The following is a 21,757-nucleotide window of genomic DNA, read 5'->3' as shown; positions in this document are numbered from 1 at the left end:
ATATAATTGAATATTTATTTTAGTTTTTTACTTTATGTACATCTTTAAATAAATAAATAAATAAATAAATAAATATGAATGCACCATTCAGTGCACCATTTATCTGATTTTATTCTATTTCTATTTCCCTAAGGGAATTTTCTTCAAGGAATTAGCTTTCATAATTCCACCTTGACTTTTGGGTCAGCTTTGAGGGTCTCTGGGGCGCTGAATCACAATAAAGAATGAAATAACTGAAGTCATTTGACTTTCTTCTCCTCCCAGCTCACTTTGACTCTCTTTCATTTCTTTCTTCGTTCTCTTTTCCTTCTCCTTCTCTTTTAATCTGACAACCTTTTAACCAAGTTCGAAGGTTACTATGGGAACAGCAAGGTTGGCCTTTCATTTCGTGTTAGTTTGCTCAATCCAGTTGGCTGATGGGAATCGTAGGCCGATCGCCTAGCAACTTGTTTACAGGGCGGCGGATGTCGAGCGGCCCGCGCCCCCCCCCACCCCCACCCAACCTCACGCATGGAGACAGGAGGAATGACTCTCAGACAGACCAAAGCGTCTCCAGTCGCAATGTCCCTCTCCGCTGCAATTATCCTTTCACTCTGCCATCCCTCCCTCTCTCTCAGCTGTTACCTCTCTCCTAGCACGGTCGAACATAATTTGAGTGCAATTAACGTCCCTTAAAAGCCCTCAGTGCTTTAAATGCTTGAAAATGGGAGAGAGAGACAGACACAGAGAGCTGGCAGGAGGGAGAGTATGAGAAACAAGTGAAAGGAGAAAGAGAAAGACAGTGTGTAAGTCAAAAACACAACAGTGTGGGACCTGGACAAAAGAAAATGAGAGAAAATCTTAACTTATTCAAAATTCTCCTGAAACTGTATACGAATGTAACAGCACTAATTCACGGTGACAGTATTTTGTCTTTATAATTATAACAATGGCTGCATTTTTACAATCTGCACTGACAATGTAAATTTAATTTTATACATTTTATATAATCATTTTATAAATCATATCTTTGTCTCTTTCTTTGTACAAAACATCCAAACATTATTAAAATTTATGTGAAAGGCAAAATTGTTAAATATAATAAGACGCATATACTAAAAGAATTAAAGGTATATTTATTTTTCTTATAGATTTTTTGTTGTTGTTGTTTTAGTAATAAACCTCCCTAAATTTATTTAAAATATTTATTTGAATATGTAGTTTTTTTTTTGTTTTGTTTTTAAATACGAGTATGATATATTTAAAGAATTGATTTTATTTATTTAAATTTAAGCAAATTATTATGAATATATTATTAATATTTTTAAAAAATAAATATTGATCTGGGTTCACAGATTTTTTTTGTTGTTTAAAAAATGGGCTTCACTATGTTTATTTAAAAATATATATTATAGTTATATTTTAATAATATTAATATAATAGTAATAATTAATGGTAAATATTATAATTATTAAAAATATTTTTAAAAAATATTACAAATATTAATAATAGATTATATAAGTAGTAATACATAATAAAAAGGTATTATAATATAATAAGATATTACAATAATTATATTTTGAAAATATAAATAAAAAAAATTATAGAGTTGTGAGAACTTTCAATATAACTGTCAATAAATTGTGATATAATAAGACATGTTTTCAAAGAATTTAGTTACTTGTTGTTATTGTTTCACTAATACAAGTAACCGCAAGCCGCAAGATATGAGTTATCATTTATGTCTGCAGAACAAACTGTCGTGGATGAGTTATGCACCATATTCTAATACTGAAGGTTAAGAGGTCATTTAAATCACTGACCCCAAATATGATCAACAGTAATAGTGACGCTTGACTTACCAAATGTCACTAACAAACTGTACAAAAATTGTTTGGAACTGAAGCTGCTTGTTTTGTACTTGATCTGCTGATCCGCATGCACTGTGGGCTAATATATGTGCATGTATCCTTTTAAGGGCCATAGGTCTGATGGTCAGACATAAAAGGTTTAATCACCCCATTATCCATAAAGACTGTCATTCCCCGGCAGAGCCTGCACAACTACACACTCGCACACACACACACAACACATGCATACACACAGCGCATAAAGAGAGATAAAATATCACTTTTTTTGTGTCACAGCCATTTTACTTTTCCTCTTGTCCCTCATCGTCCCTCCATTACTCCTCGGCTCACCCCCCCCGTCTCTTTCCCTCTCTCTTCCTCCCTCTTTCACTCTCGCCCTGTGTGAAGGTCATGCAATTGATTTTCCTCTGTCTATTCATTTTTCAGTTCTGGTTTTGAAACGTGGGAAGCAGACAAAAGCCATACCAGCCCCCCACCGGAGCACACAGCTGCCCCTCCCCCCCTCACGCCGCTCCGCTTGCACCCGTCGTCTCCGTCCGGCCCGGCCTCACATTCCTGCAGTGCGGCTGGAGATACGCAACATGACCGTAACAGACCAGTTCATTTCAGCAAAATTCAAAACCAGGCATCTTATCTAGTAGCCACTCGCAATTCAGTTTAACCAGTCACTAAATGTGTTAAAATAACACTGTGCCATTTTTAAATTAAGCCTTTGTCATTTTTCAGCAAAAAAAAACAAAAACAAAAACTACCTAAATATATTTTCTGTTCTGAAATGAGGCATAGTCCTCAAAGTTATTTTTTAAACAAACATCAATTCATGTTACAGTAACATTTGCTTGGTTAAATAAACTTTACTTACACTATCAGAAATATTTTTTTATTTTTACATTAACAATGTAATCAATATTCTATTTGATATTTTACATTTATTCCCAAATTAATAACGTCTCGGTTACGTATGGTAACCCTCGTTCCCTGTGATGTCGAAAGTGACTGACTGAAAGGGAACACAAGGCAGTAACAATTTAAACAATATATTTTATTTGCGAACTATTCTTTTCAATAGTTAACTTTTAAGTATCTTTTTATTATTATTTTTGGATTATCAGTCATCAAAGCTCTGTAAATAATGGTCACAGACTCAGAGATAAACTCCCCCAGATCAAATTTTCAAGTATTATTTTGATATACAGTATAAGTGAGTTGTTTACTTACTTTTTAAAATTAGTCTTCCCATTAACGCTATTATATTGTTCATTCAGACTGATTCGTGAATGTGCAAGAACACAAGAGGTGGGATTTATCACATGAACCAATCACAGCCGAACATAACCAGCCATATACAATCATATCGCGATGGAGACATGGCCTCCTCTCACATAACTTTCCCCCATTCATTCTCAATTACCCCCCCTCAAACCCACTGCATGCTTTATGGGGTCTGTTAAAACCCAATGGGCTCAGGGGAGGTGAGAAAGACACGGACTCCCGCTGTAACTTAACCCGCTGGTGTCGCTGTTGGACAAGGTTTCTTTAGAAAAGCTAGTGATTTATATTGATATATTTTGTAATATTGGCATTGTTTTATTTTTGTACTACAAATTGTTTTCTCATCCAACATTTTGAGGCAATGCCTCCCTTGCCTCCTCATTGGAGGAAACGCCCCTGATATATCCCTAAGTTTATTTTTATTGTGATTTATTTATAAAACTACAAAGCTGTTATATGGCTGCATCTTAAATCACATACTCTCTGAGTACATACTTCTTTTGAATAAGCAATTACTTAGTGACCATTAAAAAGTACATTCTATATAGCAAGGCCATAACTGTCTCGAAGACTGGGGGGGACATTTTGTTCAATAAATCATAAAGCGCATTGAACTTGTTTTGCAGTAATCAATTGGCCCAGGCTGTTGTTTCACAGTAGAAAAAACCCCAAAGAGACGAAACACCAACAACAAAATAGTGGAGACTGCTACAACAACAGACGGCTGCACAGACAAGCGCTTGTGAGCGAGAGGGTATGGGATAGGCCAGCTTTGGTTTAAAAGAGTTCAAAACTATTTGTTATCGTTCATAAAATATGGGGGAAAATCGAGCAGACACTGGACATGGATAGAGCTTTCAAGACCGCAATATGTCAACCGTCCACGCACTGTTCACATATGCTAGTGTACACTTACAAAAACGAAGTATACTTTGGGCTAAATATGTTGAAAACCCAAAACGTTTCTCGTCCTTCTCATTTTCAGTTAGGAATTACATGAATCACTTAAATAATACCATGTTTTATATTCAAAATGGCCATATTTGAGAAAAAAAAGTTGAGTAGTTTGTATCTTTGGATATTACTGTCAAATTTTCCACTACTTCCATCTTACCTCGCTCTCTTTCAATATTAAAACTGATGCTTTGGCCTGGACTTGATTTGATTGGCCGTCTCAATTATTTTGACATTGACAAGCGCTGAAAGACTGCTGAGGCAGATCAGCATAAAATGTAACTTTTACATGTTTGCCATTCTACTCACAAACTGAGTGCTGTCTAATGGACTGCAGCAGAGAAGTGCAAGAATTTGTGCAAGAATTTGGCTATTTCTAATTATTGAGGGACATTTATTGGACATTGTCCCCATTATTGTTTATGATGGTTACGGCCCTGCTATGTAGTATGAATGTAATCTGGATGTACTACATCTGCCATGTTGTCATTGTCACAGGACCTAATAGCGTGAGCGTATCGCTTTACTGCCATTCATGACTAATATTTCCAAAAAAGGCTCTGTTAATATTTCTTGTCTTGTCACATTTGATTATGCATAACATGAATCACCTGTGTGAATAACAAAAAAGTTGCATAAATTTATATTATTGTCTGTTGTTTAACAGAAAACAGTCAAATATTAAATGTTTAGCAACTTACCTCACACTCTTAATGTTAAAAACGAAGTGTGCTGGAATTCACACTTGGCTTGTATGAAAACATTAAAGTCTGTCATCTTTGATTTGATTGGCCATGTCAATCATGTTGCCATTGACATACACTGTAAACAAATCATTCTAAATTGTTTTACTCTTTGTCATCCTTAAAACAAACAAAGCACTATGTAATGGAGCGCAGCATCAAGAATATGAAATATGAATATGAATGATTTTTCATGTAATATTATTATTTTACTTCAGTTTTATTTCAATCAAGGGAAATGAATTTTAATAGTTTCAGTTAACAATAACAACATTGCCCTGTATAGCACATCAGCCTGTACAGTTTTTTTTTTTTAGTTTTTTTATTAATATTATATATCTGTGGTTAATCATAAATGTGACCTTTGTACTATAGATGAATGTACAGCATGTGGTTTCTAATATCACTAATTCTTCTAAAACAGAACTTCAGTCCCTGTATGATGGGTAATGTATGATAAAATCATGGTTTGTCTTATTACAGCAATCTGTTGTAGATATTCTCAAGTGTGATGATCAGGATGTAAGACTCTCTTCTGTATCATATCATTCGGTTTTACACAGACGCCTACATTCATCAACACACACACATACGTATATCACAGTTTGGCCAGGTTCGCTTCCTCACAGGTATGTTTATCTACTACACAAACACAAATACACACACACATTCACACACCTAGTTGTAGCTGAGTTGTTTCCCCTCAGTAATAATAGCAATTAGACAACCCTTGTAATTATGCTCTCCTCGTTATACAGTTAATTTCTATAATTACAAATCACACAGATAATTTCTTCTACCCTTTGTGTGGTTTTTCTTCTATCCTGTTATACTATGCATTTGGTTGAGGGGGTATGTGAGAGACAATATCTGTTTCAAAACCCAGTGAGCTGCCTAAATAGATAGCATTTTAAGACATCAAAAAAGTGATTTTTGACAAAAAGGCTGTTCTGATAATTATCCTGCCTTCTAAGATACTTTCTTACAGCCATTATATGGCAGCATCACATTCATCCCACAATAAGGCAATCCCAGAATGCACTGCAATATGCTTCAAGAAAACATTAAAGTGTTAGTTCATCCAAAAATGAAAACTAGTCTGTGATTTACTCACCCTCGAGACGTCCTAGGTGTATACGACTTTCTTCTTTCAGACGAATCCATTAGTTTCAAGGTTTATTAAAAAAATTATCCTGGCTCCTCCAAGCGTTATCATTACAGTAGGCGGGTGTTTTTGTTGAACAGTCCAAAAGACGTTAAATAAAGTGCATGCATCCATAATAAAATGTGTCTCACATGGCTCTGGGGGGTGAATAAAGGCCTCCTGTAGCGAATCCATGCGATTTTGTATGAAAAATATCCATATTTCAAACATAATAAACACTTTTCTCTCACTTTATCTAACTTTCATAAGCGGAAGCGTTCTGGCCGAAGACGTAGCATGAACACAGAGAGAGAACAAAACAAAACATCAGTCACGAATTAGAAGTACAAAACGAGAATTTGTAAAGAAAAATGTCGGAAAATTTCAATTTAAGCCAAGAGGAGACTTTGCTTCCTTTGCTCCTGTAAACAAACTCGTGAGACTAGCATATGACAGAGGCGTGAGCGCTGCACACACATCCTACGGCATCCACCTGGAACGACTTCCGCGAATGACAGTAAGCAGAAACACATGGATTCAGGAGGCCTTTTTTAACCCCCTGGAGCCGTGTAAGGCGCAATTTATTATGGATGTGCGCACTTTATTTCATGTCTTCTGGACTTTTGAACAAAAACACCGGCTGACTGCAATGATAACGCTTGGAGGGGCCAGGACAATTTTTTATATAGCTCCGATTGGATTCGTCTGAAAGAAGAAACTCATATACACCTAGGATGCCTCGGGGGTGAGTAAATAACAGGCTAATTTTAATTTTTGGGTGAATTAACCCTTTAAATACAAGATGATGGCAGAGTTGAGAGATATTCATGCAATACTGAAAAATAGACTAATTTACCAATTTTTTGGGTGTGTATTTGAGTATCATGTTTATGCTTGTAATACAGAGTTTGTTTATCAGAGGATAGCACTGTTATCTTAGCAATATGCTTACATCCAACTATTGGAAGTCTGGTGTCCTATGCGCTTCTCATGAGGGTTGAGCTTTGTTTGTGTCACATAAGCTGCTGACTACATAGGGCACAGTTTTGGGGAGAAACCAAATGTAGCGATGCTAATTAGCATAACAGTAGCTGACTTATTTTTAAGTGGTTCATTTGTGTGATTTGTTTAAATGAACAATTTAGTTAGTCCCTTCGACATATTTATATAAAATATTTAAAGTATGCACTTTAGTACTTTATAAACACACCTTTTAATATTTACAATTCAAAAGTATGGGGTCAGCAAGATTTTATAATGTTTTTTAACAGAAATCTCTTACAAAGGCTGCATTTATTTGATCAAAAATACAGTAAAAACTGTAATAGTCAAATGTTATTACTATTATTATTAATTTAAAATAACTGTTAATATATTTAAATTATTCCTGGGATACAAAGCTGAAATTTTTCTCATCTGCAGTGTCACATGATCCTTCAGAAATCATTTTAATATTGTTCACGCTATGGTGAGATAAACACAAAAAGAGGATGAATGCAAATAATCTTAAAAAAAAGGGTAACTCCAGGACAGAACAGCCAGGAGACACACATAGGGATGTAGTAGACCAGACAAACACAGACTGCACAGACTAGGGCTTAAATACCTGGAATGACGAGGACAATTAACAAAACACACCTGAACCAAATGACACAATCAAACATGTGGGAAAGCTACAGTACATCACAGAGAGCACTTGGGGAAGGAAACACAACAAAACAGGTCCTTGGGGTGTGACAAAAATGCTGATTTGCTGCTCAAGAAACATTTTTAATGTTACATTAATGTTTAAAACAGTTGTGCTGCTCAATATTTGAATAGAAAAAGTAAAAAGGTGTTTATTTGAAATAGAAATCTTTTGTAACATTTTAAATGCCTTTACTCTCATGTTTGATCAATTCAATATATCCTTGCTAAATAAAAGTATTAATTTCTTACACAAAAAATCCTACTGACCACAGAAATTCATCTTTTTTGTATCAGATAAACAATGCTAACTGTAATATATATATATATACAAACCCGATTCCAAAAAAGTTGGGACACTGTACAAATTGTGAGTAAAAAAGGAATGGAATAATTTACAAATCTCATAAACTTATATTTTATTTACAATAGAATATATATAACATATCAAATGTTGAAAGTGAGACATTTTGAAATGTCATACCAAATATTGGCTCATTTTGGATTTCATGAGAGCTACACATTCCAAAAAAGAGGCTGGAAAAGTTAAATGTACATATAAGGAACAGCTGGAGGACCAATTTGCAACTTATTAAGTCAATTGGCAACATGATTGGGTATAAAAAGAGCCTCTCAGAGTGGCAGTGTCTCTCAGAAGTCAAGATGGGCAGAGGATCACCAATTCCCCCAATGCTGCGGCACAAAATAGTGGAGCAATATCAGAAAGGAGTTTCTCAGAGAAAAATTGCAAAGAGTTTGAAATTATCATCATCTACAGTGCATAATATCATCCAAAGATTCAGAGAATCTGGAACAATCTCTGTGCATAAGGGTCAAGGCCGGAAAACCAAACTCGATGCCCGTGATCTTCGGGCCCTTAGACGGCACTGCATCACATACAGGAATGCTACTTTAATGGAAATCACAACATGGGCTCAGGAATACTTCCAGAAAAACATTGTCGGTGAACATTGTCATTTTCTCTGGGCCAAGGCTCATTTAAAATGGACTGTGGCAAAGTGGAAAACTGTTCTGTGGTCAGACGAATCAAAATTTGACATTTATAAAAAGAAGAGGGGATGCCACACAGTGTTAAACATGGCCTTGTCCCAACTTTTTTGAGATGTGTTGATGCCATGAAATTTAAAATCAACATATTTTTCCGTTAAAATTATACATTTTCTCAGTTTAAACATTTGATATGTCATCTAAGTTGTATTCTGAATAAAATATTGAAATTTGAAACTTCCACATCATTGCATTCTGTTTTTATTCACAATTTGTACAGTGTCCTAACTTTTTTGGAATCGGGTTTGTATATACTACCAAAAAAAATTATTTGATTATATATTAAACTATAATCATATTATATATTATGTACATTTAAAATTATAAATCTCCCTTAAATAGTGTAATTAACACATTTTGATAGCAGCTGTCAACAGTTAGATTTACTGTCGAACGCTTCTAGTAAGTCACAGCAGACAGCAGACAGCAAGGCAGCTCACCAGGCTTTGAAACAGAATACAGAGACCGACAGACAAAAACCGCGAGCAGAAAAAGAGACATTCGCCCAGGTATTTTAAAAGGACTGAATGGCTTTGATGCAGCAGGTATAATGAGGCTCGCAGGCAGGCTACAAAAGGACCATCTCTCAGAAACAGACTTCCTTGGTCTGGCCACTTGTTAACAAGCTTCAGCGCAGACTCTGGCTCTTTTGTTCGTCCCCACCAGCTTCCACACACAGGCAGCGGCTAATTGGCTGTTAGATCTATTGTTCACTTCACAATTGAGATGAACCTATCAGAGGATGTAATGAATGACGAAGCCTATTTGAGAAGCCAAATGACCCTGCTCTCAAATTAAACTCAAATGACAGAGACCCCTCTGGAAAAGAGACATAAGAAAGGAATATGTATCCAGACGATGGCTTTGACAGCGGATTCTGCTCCTGCAATCCGTATACAGTCTGTATGCTGCAATAAGTTGGTAGTGAACTAGCAAATGCATTATTTCAGATGAGCCGTGTTTAACTCCGCATGACTGCGAGTGATTACTCCTGTGGCGCAATCTCAATTACTTTTCTGTGAGTGTGTGTGTCGGTCTGTGTGTGCATGTGTAAGCGCTCTCTCTCTCTCTTCTCTAGCAATTTTCGACGTGAGAGTATCCCAAGCGACTTATGCGAGCGACCTATAAGACAATAATAGCCTATTCCATTTAAATTCATAATTTAAATTAATAACGCATTTGTATTCATTGACAGGCCACCACTGTCATGTTCGGATTGAGTTTCGCTGTGGTTCACTCGAAGCCATCTCCTCTGTTAATGGCATCACAAATACAAATCGACGTCAGGATTGATGCTGTCGATGAAAGCCTCGTATAAATCTGCCTCAAAATATGAGAGATGTAGTGAAGGAGCTCACAGTTTCCATCGCTCATCTTCTTTTATTTATTTTTTTATATTTTATTTATTCAATTTGAGCTTGTAGGTTTGGTGATAAACATTTTCTGAAGGTTATTAAAGAGATTCTGACCTAGTTTGGTCCCCATTTTGCATTTTTGTTCGAATATTGTGTAAAAATGTATAGTTTGTCCATCCAATCTACTCTCTATGCCGCTCCATTCACAGCCATTCTCTGGGTGTACTGAGCACACTTACCCTTGCTGCAGTTGTTTTCTCCCTCCAGTAGAGGGCTCCAGGGTGGGTCTCCCTGACTGGCAAAGTGTCTCATGTGCAGGTAGCTGATGGTGAGGCGGATGATGGAGGCCTTGTCCAGCTGGCTGGTAATTGCCCCGGGGAGAGGAAGCATCTTCGCCAGCTCGAAGAACTCAAAGTTCTCCTTACCCCGCCGAGAACGGGCTGCATTGCGCGACTTCTCCTTCCTTAAGTTCTGCAAGCTGGGGGAAAATAAGACAGGATAGAAAAGAAGAGGATAGAAGGAGAAAGGATGACAGTGATTAGATAATGATTATGATAATGTACAGGGTAGTCAAGACAAGTTAGTGCTGTTCAGTTATTCACTGATGTTTTATTACGCAAAATATAAAGGGTGTGATTTGGATGCAGGCATGAAACAGAAATTAGAAACTCATATAAATTATTTTATATATGTAATATATAATATTATTTGACAACAAAGTAGAATATCTAATAATAATATAATTTAATTGACAAATAAGATCCAAATCTGCATTTTTTTTATTATTATTAAATATCTATCATTACTTTAAAATAGGCAAATAAAGATGCTGTTGGCTTAATTAAAAAATATACATATATTTTATATATTTGTAAATATTTGTTTGGCGATTTATTTAATCTTGTATTTCTTATGATGATATATGGCACTTATGTTTTATTATCTTAATACAGGCAAATATGTAATTGATTTTTAGATTTTAGGAATGAGGTTCCTTGAAAATGATTGTTATATTTGGGAGTCCTAACCCAAAAAGTAAAAAAAAAAAAAATATATATATATATATGAAACACTTTATTTCATCTAGTTGCCAAGGCATTATTTCTCACTTTTATTTCATTTGTTTATGTAATCAGTTAGGGTTAGACATTTTTACATATGTCATTTCAAATTTCCAATTCTCATTCAAAATGAATTGGTTTCTATTCACATTGAAAATAACTGGTGGCAGTGTGGACACCCTATAAGCCTTATAAATTATGTCATAAATATCAAGTCTTCATAATGCCATCCATATTCTCCAAAAGTTACAACAAGATGCCTTTAATTAGTTTTAAAGTTGCAATGAAACAGAAGTAGCAGCAGATATTTCCTTCTGTATTGTGACACAGACCAAATTGTAATGACTTATCAAAAAAAAAAAAGAAGGACGTGGACATTCATTGACTGTTGATTGAAAGAGGGAAGATCGAAATGCAAGCATGTAGTTAATCATAAGAAAGGGGCAGGTTTTGATTGGATGAAATGATTGGAGAAGTCCTGCATCCATCACAAGAGTGAAAGGGTCAAAAAATATTTTATACAATGAAACATATGCACGAATAAATCATTCACTATTAGATCAAAAACATGCATTTAGAAAACAGGGTGAGTTTTCATTTCATGAGAACATTTCCAGCAGAGCCCTCACTGGAGATCGACAATACGTGACAAGCTGTCACTCTTGATCTCTTTCTATCCCATCAGACTTTTACCAAGCATCTCAGAGCGTGATGGCTGACCTGTGATCAGGTTCCCTGTACAGCCGGTGGGAGACCTGATCTTACATCAGAAACCCTGCACCAGCGTCCAGCCCGAATCCAATGGCTGTGTTTCTTTCCCAGGCTCCCTCCTGGGTGGTGAGCCCCAGTCTTGATTGAGGGATCAATGGAGGGAGGGGTCGTCTCGGAGGCAGGCCCAGGTAGCTGTCGCTCTGATTGGATATCGACTCGCTCTCAATGGGGCCTGAGTGGAGGAATTATGTTGTCACGGCGACTCTACAATTTGTGACTGCGCTCCGAGACAGAGCCGAACGCGCCTCTCTCGCTCTCTTTCTCTGTCTGTGACATTGATTCTCATTCATCCTGCAGATGCAGGGCAGTATGAGCACGGGAGGGAGGGACAGCATGGAAAAATGTGTGTGTGTGTGTGTGTGTGTGTGTGTGTGTGTGAAGAGTGGGTTCCTTAGAATAAAAGGGAACAGCCAAAGAGCACATACAAAAGAGTCAGTTCCTCAAATTGAAAAGGGACTAATTTATTTGCTTAGACAAGACTGTGTTGTTGTTTAAGGGAGGGAGTGTGTAAATCAGCAGACGTATGTGATTCAGCGTTTTAATGAAAGTTTATGTGTGTGTTTGTTTATATCAGGGTTTCCCAAATGGGAGTTTGTGAGTTGATGAAACGCTAAAATTAATTGTATCCAATGTAAAAATTAATTAAATAAATGAGGGTTCAATATGATTGTGATAAATCTTAGTGTGATTATCAAATCAAAGGCTGTGATATAATTAAATAACTATATAGTTTAATGCACTGCATGTTTCATAGTGAAGTGAAGTATGCAAGTAGCTCATGATTTGGTTTTTCCTCATTTTCTGTAATGTGTAATTCACATTACAATGCATCTATCTATCTATGAGAATGTGTCCAAGAATTATTGAAACATTAAACGGAAGTCTCAGGGGGTACTTCAAATAAATATCTTGCATCTAAATGTTCATTTGATAAAAAAGTTTGGGAACCCCTGGTCTATATCACTGTATTGTATGTGTCTTGGTAGATCGGTGTTTTGGCCCTGTGAGATTTCTCTGTGTGTAAACAGCATTGTTCAAGTAAAAAAGTCTCCAAGAACATCTCATCGTTGTACTAAGACGACCCTGGAGGGTTCAATCAATACGGAGCCATTGATTCTGTTTAGTTTTATATCCTCCACAGCTGAGCAGACATTAATAATTCTACTAAAACTTAGTTAATCTCCTGCTAATGGATCCAAACCAAGGGCTTACACTGAGCTATGGCAGCGAAAGCTTGGAAGAGAAATGGAATCGTTAGCTGTGTGTTTGGGAAGATTCTTCTTTTGATGCATCAAGGTGTGTGTGTGTCTGTGTGTGAATGTGTGTGTGTGTGGCCCTATTATGGAAAACATGCATGTCACGAAATCAAAAGTTGCGCTGTTCACTTAATCAAATCATAATATGGACTAGTGTCTGTGAAATTTAAAGTGCAAAAAGACTTATTTAAATATGAAGTCTGCAAGTTCTGCGTGTCTCTGCTTGAATGAGTGCTGGATTTTCATCTACTGTAAAGGCATGTGTGAAGCTAGTGGTGTTTTCAGCATTTGCCGTCTGAATATATGAGGACACGAACACATGATCTTCATCTCCAGAGCTGCTCTGAGTCACTTCATCACCACTTCTCCATTTGAGAAAACTATCATCATCATCATATCATATATACACACAGAAACTCAAAGGTCTTTATAACAACTTATCAAAATAAAAGTTTGGTTTAACATGGAAGACATTATGACAGAAATATATTAGTTGTTCAGTAGAATGTACTTCTCAAAGTAATAATGATAATAATAATGGTAATTCAATTATTAAAACTTTATTTTTAAGGAATTTTAAACAATTTTCTTCTATGTTTAAATTTTAATATTAAACCTTTGTTTTGTAGATTTATGAATTTAATTAAACCATTAAGGAATCCAGAAAAGTCTCATTTTTAAAAATCCTAATTCTCAGTCAATAAATTGTTAAATTGTCTCGTGTTTTCAATTAATTAGACATGGTTTTGATTAATAAAATTTAATTTAACCATGAAAAAGGAATAAACAAAAAATTTAAATAAGAAAAAAAGAAACAGAAAAAAAAAATTTGGGAAAGAAAATGTATCATATTTGAAGGTGTTTGTGTGAAGGTGTGATTTTCCTCACCAGGGTAAGGTGGGTGGTTTGGCGAGAAGCCCCTGTAGGAAGTCCCACTCCACGCTCACACACTTCCCCTCGCTGACGAACGGCATGGCCGCCATCACGCCCCCTATGGGCCGCCACCTCTAACTCAGGCTGTGATTGGCCGAGGCTATGTCAGTCCGAGACCCCCAACAGAAGAGCTGAGAGATAACAGAACAGGAGGAAGGCACAAATGAGCACTGAAATAAACTATTGTGATCTTAACTAGATTTTTACACTTGCTGATGTAAAACTTTGTGGTTTTGATCATATTCACATGCAGTTGCTTGGGTAATCTGTGTGGCAGATCAGTTGCGCGAGTCGGCACAGACCACAAAACATGTCAAGTTAAGACTGAGTCCAAATGCTCAGTGTAAATGTATTGGCGTTGGGTGATGAGTAGTGTAGTGTCTTTTGGTGTTTGGTCTTGAGTCCTACAACCATTAAAAACATTTTTAGCTGGTGAAAATATTAGTGTTCTAATAATTTTGGCCACAACTGTATATCCACCTTTACTTAAAGAGCTGGGGTGTTCTAATAATTTTGGCCACAACTGTATATCCATTTTTAATTTATTGTGTGTGTGAGAATATAGTATACTGTACATGCAACTTTATATTTAAAGCTGTGCAACTTAAAACATAAAGCTGCTTATATTTTGCAACAATATAAACAATCATGCAGCTGAGATTTGCTATACAGTTTATATTGTTTTACGTGAGTTTACTGTATGTATGTATGTATGTAAATAAAGTTATAAGTACTATATATTCAACTTATATCACTGGGTGATAACACAGTTTACATTTTTGAATAATATAACAATCAAGCAGTTGACACTTGCTATAGCCTAGTACATAACGCTTAATGTTGGTGTACAGTATGCATCCAGGTAAGTTCTTTATTATTATTACAAAATGTATACAATAACAGCATTCTCTCTTTAAATCAATCTGGGCTTGTGGATGTACAGCATATCCCAAATAACAAACACACACACACACAAACAGACTCCAATTCCAGTCTGGGCTTGCACAAAAGCAAGATAAGGGATTAAGCTGGGATTTTTCCAGTTATCCTGGCTGAATTTAGCCCTGACTCGGTTGCATGAAGGGAGGCTAAAATTAATCTACATTAAGTTACTATGGAGATTTACACTTTGCAGCTAGCCTGCTCTGGAGTAGGCTAAACAACCAGGCTAAGATTAATCTTAGTGATTTATCTGTTAGTTCTGCTGTCAATCCTTCTAGAAATTTATGTTTTACAGTCACTCCATGGTCTTCTGCAAATGTTGCATCATTTTAATGATCATGCATTAAAATACGACATATACTGTCATTCATCTAAGTATCCCTATTTTAGTGTTGTTATGAAGACTGTTCATATTGCTGTTAGAGGTTTTATGAATGCATATATTATTGCAGTTGTTGAGATTATAAGAAATGGCTGATGAAGTTGCAAATGTGGTTTCATGTAAGTCCATGACGAGGTCAATATGTAGTGTATGTATAGGCTTATTCTAAATAAATGTTCCATTTGTTAGTCTCTTTCAACTCCAATAAAGGAATAATAAAATATATTTGAAAATGGTTCTACTCTTGAGGATGGCAACAACCTTATAAATATTTTAGTTATAAATATTTTTAGTTAAATATTTTTAAATATCCAAATCTGTATGTTGTCCAAATGTGAGTTGTTTTCTTATGCTGAACATAAAAGAGGGAAAAAAAAAATACTATGGAAGTCAGTAAGAGCCACCAACTGTTTGATTACCAGCAATATTCAAAAATATCTTCTTTACACAAAATTGACATGAACACCTCAAGCCTTCTGGAGTCCAAGTGACACGATCGCATCATCAGCAGATCTGCTATATTCAACAGAACTTGTATTGATAGTTTTGACAGGACGTGCCAAGCCTATGATTTTAATAAAGAGAAGTCACCAGCGGATCATAGTCTGGTGGCTCCAGAAGTGTAAGTGTGTTTACCATACACTGCAAGGTAAGGCAAAGTCAGACAGTCCACATAACAAAATCTAAAATACTTGATTGTTTTCCATGTGCAGTAGTACGGCAGTAATGTACCTGTATGAAGAGGCCAGTCTCTCTTGCTGGGCCAGAGTCAGTGGCTGTCCCTCACTGTGTCCCTTCCATCACTGGCTTCCCTTTATTCAACTCCAGCTCCTCTGCTGTGGTCAAGTCTTGGGTTGGAGGGCCACCCCCTGTGCCAGATAGATGAGCCTTTTTTTTTTCAATGCTAAAATCAACACAGACAATAAAATATGGCAGCAGACACTATTCACTTAATTTGACTTTTTTTTTTTTTTTTTTACACATCAAGTCACTTACCAGAGCCTGCAAAATGTTCCTGTACTTGCTGCCAGGTCCTTTTTTGGCCAGACACACGCTTGTTCTTTAAGAAGGAGAGATACATAAGAGAGATAAATAAATGATTAGATAGATAAAAAACAGATCAAATTATCAGATTACATCAAATCAATTAGATAGAAAACTAAAAACCTAAATAAAAATAGATAAAAGAGACATGAGATAGATTAAGTAGACAGATAAAATGAACAAAATAGATCAAATACTGTAGATACACATAGTGGATAAGTGGGTAAGCCTGGCAGACAATAGCGGACCAACTGAATGCATAAGTAGTCCAAATAACCAGTGCTCCACTGAAGCCATCATAATTACAATTCAAGGAGTTATTTGTCATTTCCCTAAATTAACAGTTGGACACTTTGCCTTAAATGTGACCAGTGGACATGCATGTTACTCATGCAAGCACATGCATGATTAATTGCAAACACTTATACACTATGTGCATCTACAGTATTTGATCTATTTTGCTCATTTTATCTGTCTATTTAATCTTTCGCATCTATCTCTTTTATCTATTTTTATTTATTTTTTTTTTCTATCTTATTGATTTGATCTAATCTATAAGCTGAAATAAAACTTTGTCTTCCCTTTTTACATATTATATGTTTCACCTCTTCATATGTTTCCATTAGAAGCTGTTGCTCAGTTGGCGAGAAGTATGCCGCATGGGTTTTATCCATTTTTGCATCATTGTTTCTGTGATCGATCCCGTGGTCTGTTTCAGAATGCCGTGAACGTGCACTTATCCCAACTATCTACACTTGGCTTGACATAGCTGCACGCTCTCATCCTGGCTTAGCAATGTGCAACAGACTAAGCCAGGATGTGCTGATTGAACTAGGTCAAGCCGCGCCTTTTCTGTTATCCTGGCTTTCTTAATTCTACTTTTGTGCAATACCCCTATCCCAAATAACAAACACACACACAAACAGACTCCAATTCGCTCTATCTCTATGACATTTAAAGGGCCAGCGTGCCCTCCAGCAGCGTGATGCCATACCCACAGGCGTGAGATGCCCGCTGGCCAGCTCTGGGTAAATCACAACACAGTCATACTGGCTACATGCCACAGTCCTACACTACTGCTTTGACCTGACCTGGCACAGTACACACACACACACAAGCACAACATCAGCGGATTCATCGTATGGGTCGATGCCACCTCTGACACAACATGAACTTGTATAAAGCCCTGTTAATTTCAGGTGAGCCCAAGACAAGCACCATAACATCATCATGGCTCACAACAGCTTAGCATGAGCTGCAGAGACTGTATGAGATGTGAGTTTATCTGCTTGTTAGCGTAATACAACACTTTGACCCTGTTCTGTTGCACAGAAGAGAAATTTAATACATTGAAAAATACAGGTGTAGGATTCATTTTAACTTAGAAATTGTTAGTAAATTGCACAAATAATTAAAAAGAATTGGCAAATAACACATCAGAGTCAAATAGTATTTTCCTGTAAACTTTACTCTAATAATCTTTGTTCAAATCTCTCTTTACAGTGTATGAGATCTCTTTAATATCTCAATTGTTTCTCAATAAAGAGAGAGCAAACAGAGAAATCTCCCACTTGTCAAATAGTTTTTTCTAGATATAGATCCAGTCAATATGTCTCCGCTACACTGATGACAATGTGGAACAATTTTTGAAACAATGATTTTGAAAACAACAATTTTAGACCAATTTTCACTCTGAAACTCCTCATACATTTCATGAATAACAAAGAAGCTTAGAATTAAACATGAATTTTTAAATAAGACTGAAATAGCATTTTCTTAACATCTTTGATCAGATAATTATTTACAGTATATGAAATCTTTGTAATATCTCAACAGTTTCTCAATAATGAGAAATAAAGCATGAATAGCAAATGAAGAACTCTTGCATTTTTAAAATTGTTCTTCTAGAAACAGACCTAATCGGTTTGTCTCCTCTACACTGAAACCTCTACATCTGGAACAACTTTTGAAACAATTTCGAAACAAGATAAACAATCACCACTCATTAAATTTCACAGATAATTACAAAGAAACATACTAAAATAAATATGAAATTTTGAAGTAATAAAACTAACATAGTATTTTCTTCTAAAACACTCTAATAACATTTCATTTACAAACTATAAAACTGACCGGAGCAAAATGATCTGAACTTTACATTCCACATTAATTTAGACATTTGAGACAAAGTTAAAGCATAAATGAAGCACGAGAATTGGATATGAAACAACACTCAGCACATATAAAAAATCAGAAAAACACATGGACAAACAAAACATTAGCAACTGTACCACACACACACACACACACATAGTGATTGCTGCTCTTTATCCTATCATGCCTCATCTAATCGCATGCAGGATCTCGCTCAGCATCCTCACTATCTCCGCAGACATAATGGAGGTCCTGTCCAGCGTAATTGTTCAATTAACTCTGTAACCTTGATGCAAGGTGTGCTAGCATTCATGCCCTTCACAAACGGACAATGGCGTCGTAGAAGGTCACGGTCTGCTGTGAAAGTCAACTATAAAGTAAAGAACACCACATCTACCGGGCTGAGCCCGAGAGGCGGTGTCCTTCGCTGAAGGACTGGATATTTACAGGAAATCAACATTTGGCAGTGCTAGAGCTGCTTCATATATTTATGAAAGTACGTGATCTATCAATACACTGCATCAATCGTACAATGAAGCTGATTGTGATGGAGCCAAGTAGGAAATGTTCTTGGATAAACGTCTGTTGCTGGTCTTGTTAAAAGACATGAATTAATTAATTTCCATTTTACATGTTTTCTAAATTTTTAGGCATTAATTATTTGCTTGGTTATGTCTAAAACTCACTTGAATTTGTAGATCTATCATAGACACATTATCATTGTGCCTTGAAAGCTGGTCTAAAAACTGTTTCTTATAGTTCAGACAGTGCAACCTATCTGCCCTTACAGTAAGTAGCATAGTCCTAAGTTGTTAAAAAAGTGTGAATAGAAGGATATGCATGCCTTTTCAAACCTTTATGACTTACTTTCTTCTGTGGAACATAAAAGTTTTTTGACTGCATTGACTTTATGAAATAATTCTTCAAAATAACTTGTGTCTTCTGCAGAAGGCGAAAATCATTCAGGTTTGTAACAGTTATTTTAGTACTACTTGCATATACTGTAAGAATAATTTAGCAATTTGGTTATTTCAAATGACAATTTGCATAAATATTTTGAAAACTTTCAGTTTCTGAATTTGTTGATTGAAGCTTTCGCTATCTCATTAAGTATTAGAATTTGCTACTCAACAGAAGATGTTCGTCAGCCATTCTGGTGAGTTTCTCCACAAAGGTTTTCAAAAGATTCTTCGGTGTCTACTCTACACTGAAAACTATTTGGGACAATTCTTGAAATAATTTTGAAACAATACTCTACACTGAAAACTAACTCAGAAACTACAAGTAAGTTTCACAAATAATTACAAAGAAACACATTGAATTAAATGTAAATTATTGAGGTAGAACTTCTAATTTTCTTAAAAATACTCCAATAACCTTTGTTCAAATAATTATATATATATATATATATATATATATATATATATATATATATATATATATATATATATATATATATATATATATATATATATATATATAAAAACTATTTGGGACAATTCTTGAAATAATTTTGAAACAACACTAATAGACATCCGTCAACCGTTGTGGTGAGCTTCTCGGCAAAGGTTGAACATTTTCTCAACAAATTCATTTTAAAACTTGTAAGAATACCGAGAAAAATCAAGTTTTCTATGTGTGTGTTTATGAAAAGCACAAGTAAGGTTTAAAGCATTGTATTTTCTAGTTCTAGTTTCTTTTTCCTTCAGTTTCTATAATATGCACACCAGTGTTAGTACAGTGGTACTCTCAAGATTTAAAGTCCCATAGTATTTTAGTAAATATTCTAAGAAATATTCTCCCATGCAGTACTGAGCTGAACTCATTTGGGGAACGATTAATTTACATTTTGGCAAGTATTATTTGAGCCTAACACTGCATTAGAGACATTTAAATTTGATAGTGTCTCATAATCCCAAATATCTCCGTCAAATACATATGTGTGTAAACATAGAGCAACAATTAAAATTAGGGAAAGAAAAAAAGCATAAGTATATGATAGTATTTATTATTAATTTTAATTAGCTTTTATTTATTTATTTTTAGGTTTAGTAATGTTGGTAGTTTTTTTTCTGTTTTTCTTTTTCTTTTTACATTTGTTTTAATATTTATATTAATATTTTATTTTTACTTCATTTTTAGTTTTAGTAATTTGAGTACTTAAATCTATTTCAATTATTTGCCAGGGCAACATTTCTAATTTACCCTAAGCTTAAGTTTTTTTTATATTTATTTATTTATATTATTTATTTATTTTAAGTTTTTTTATTTTAATTATTTTTTTTTTATAAAAAAGTTTCTGTTTGTGATAACAACACTGGCATGGAATGACATGAGTTTGAGTAAAGTTGACGCTTTATTCATTTTTTAACACTTATGCTGTTCCAATAGCAACGAGGATGTCGAAGACTTTCGATCCTAACCGCAGCATGTATGAATTGTGTATGGCTTGTATGCGGTGTTATTTGGCTCAGGCCGGGGTACGGGAGCAAACCAAGCCTGGGTGTGTGTTTGGCGAGCCTGTGGCTGTTTGTTTTCAGAGGGGATCGTTAATTAGGGCCTCCAGCTGTCAGAGGTTCGTTAGTGCGCTCCGCCCCTCCCTATGGAGCTGCCAAATGGGGAAAATGAACACATTTAAGCCAATCTGCACGGAGACAATACACCACGTCTATTACCAACTCCCTTTCACGCACACACAAACTCCCTCTCTTTTCTCTCTCGCACAACATTTATTGGTCCCACATTTCCAGGCCAGATATAACACTGCCATTCCGTTTTAAATGTCACACGCAGTGGTATGAGGATGCGTGAAGGACCTCTGGAACATTCTGGATTATGCATTTTTGTAATGCATGGTGACTCTGGTGACTTTGACCTTTGAATGGCTTTGACAGAAGAAGAAAACAATTCCTGTATGTGGCCATCGGGCACTTTCTAGCTCACTTTCCTGGCGCCTGCCTCCTTTTCCGTTTTTTCTTAATAAATCTAAACAGCAAACAGCTGTGGCGGGTCAGTCACATCACAGCTTTCTAGCCATAACTTTCTAGAGTTTAATCTGACACTGAGGGATTGACAACTGACGCTGAAATTTCTCCTTCAGTTTTAGGACAAAATTCAAGTACCAGTTCATCCAAAAATGACA

The 21,757-nt window shown here is 35.7% G+C and overlaps 1 protein-coding gene across 3 annotated transcripts in view; it reads right to left on the bottom strand.

Moving 5' to 3' along the window:
* Positions 1–21,757, bottom strand: part of LOC109060942 (neuronal PAS domain-containing protein 1-like) — a 51,267-nt gene that overhangs the window by 24,179 nt on the left and 5,331 nt on the right. For all 3 annotated transcript variants that reach the window (XM_042739157.1, XM_042739155.1, XM_042739156.1), the window contains 2 exons: positions 14,049–14,224; positions 10,312–10,550 (listed from right to left, as the gene is read on the bottom strand). In XM_042739157.1, the coding sequence (XP_042595091.1) occupies positions 10,312–10,550; positions 14,049–14,143 (334 nt within the window). In that variant the 5' untranslated portion in view covers positions 14,144–14,224. The remainder of the gene's footprint in view (positions 1–10,311; positions 10,551–14,048; positions 14,225–21,757) is intronic.

This window comes from Cyprinus carpio, chromosome B15 (assembly GCF_018340385.1).
Source record: "Cyprinus carpio isolate SPL01 chromosome B15, ASM1834038v1, whole genome shotgun sequence".
Taxonomy (NCBI): domain Eukaryota; kingdom Metazoa; phylum Chordata; class Actinopteri; order Cypriniformes; family Cyprinidae; genus Cyprinus; species Cyprinus carpio.
This window is presented reverse-complemented; position numbering and strand designations above follow the sequence as displayed.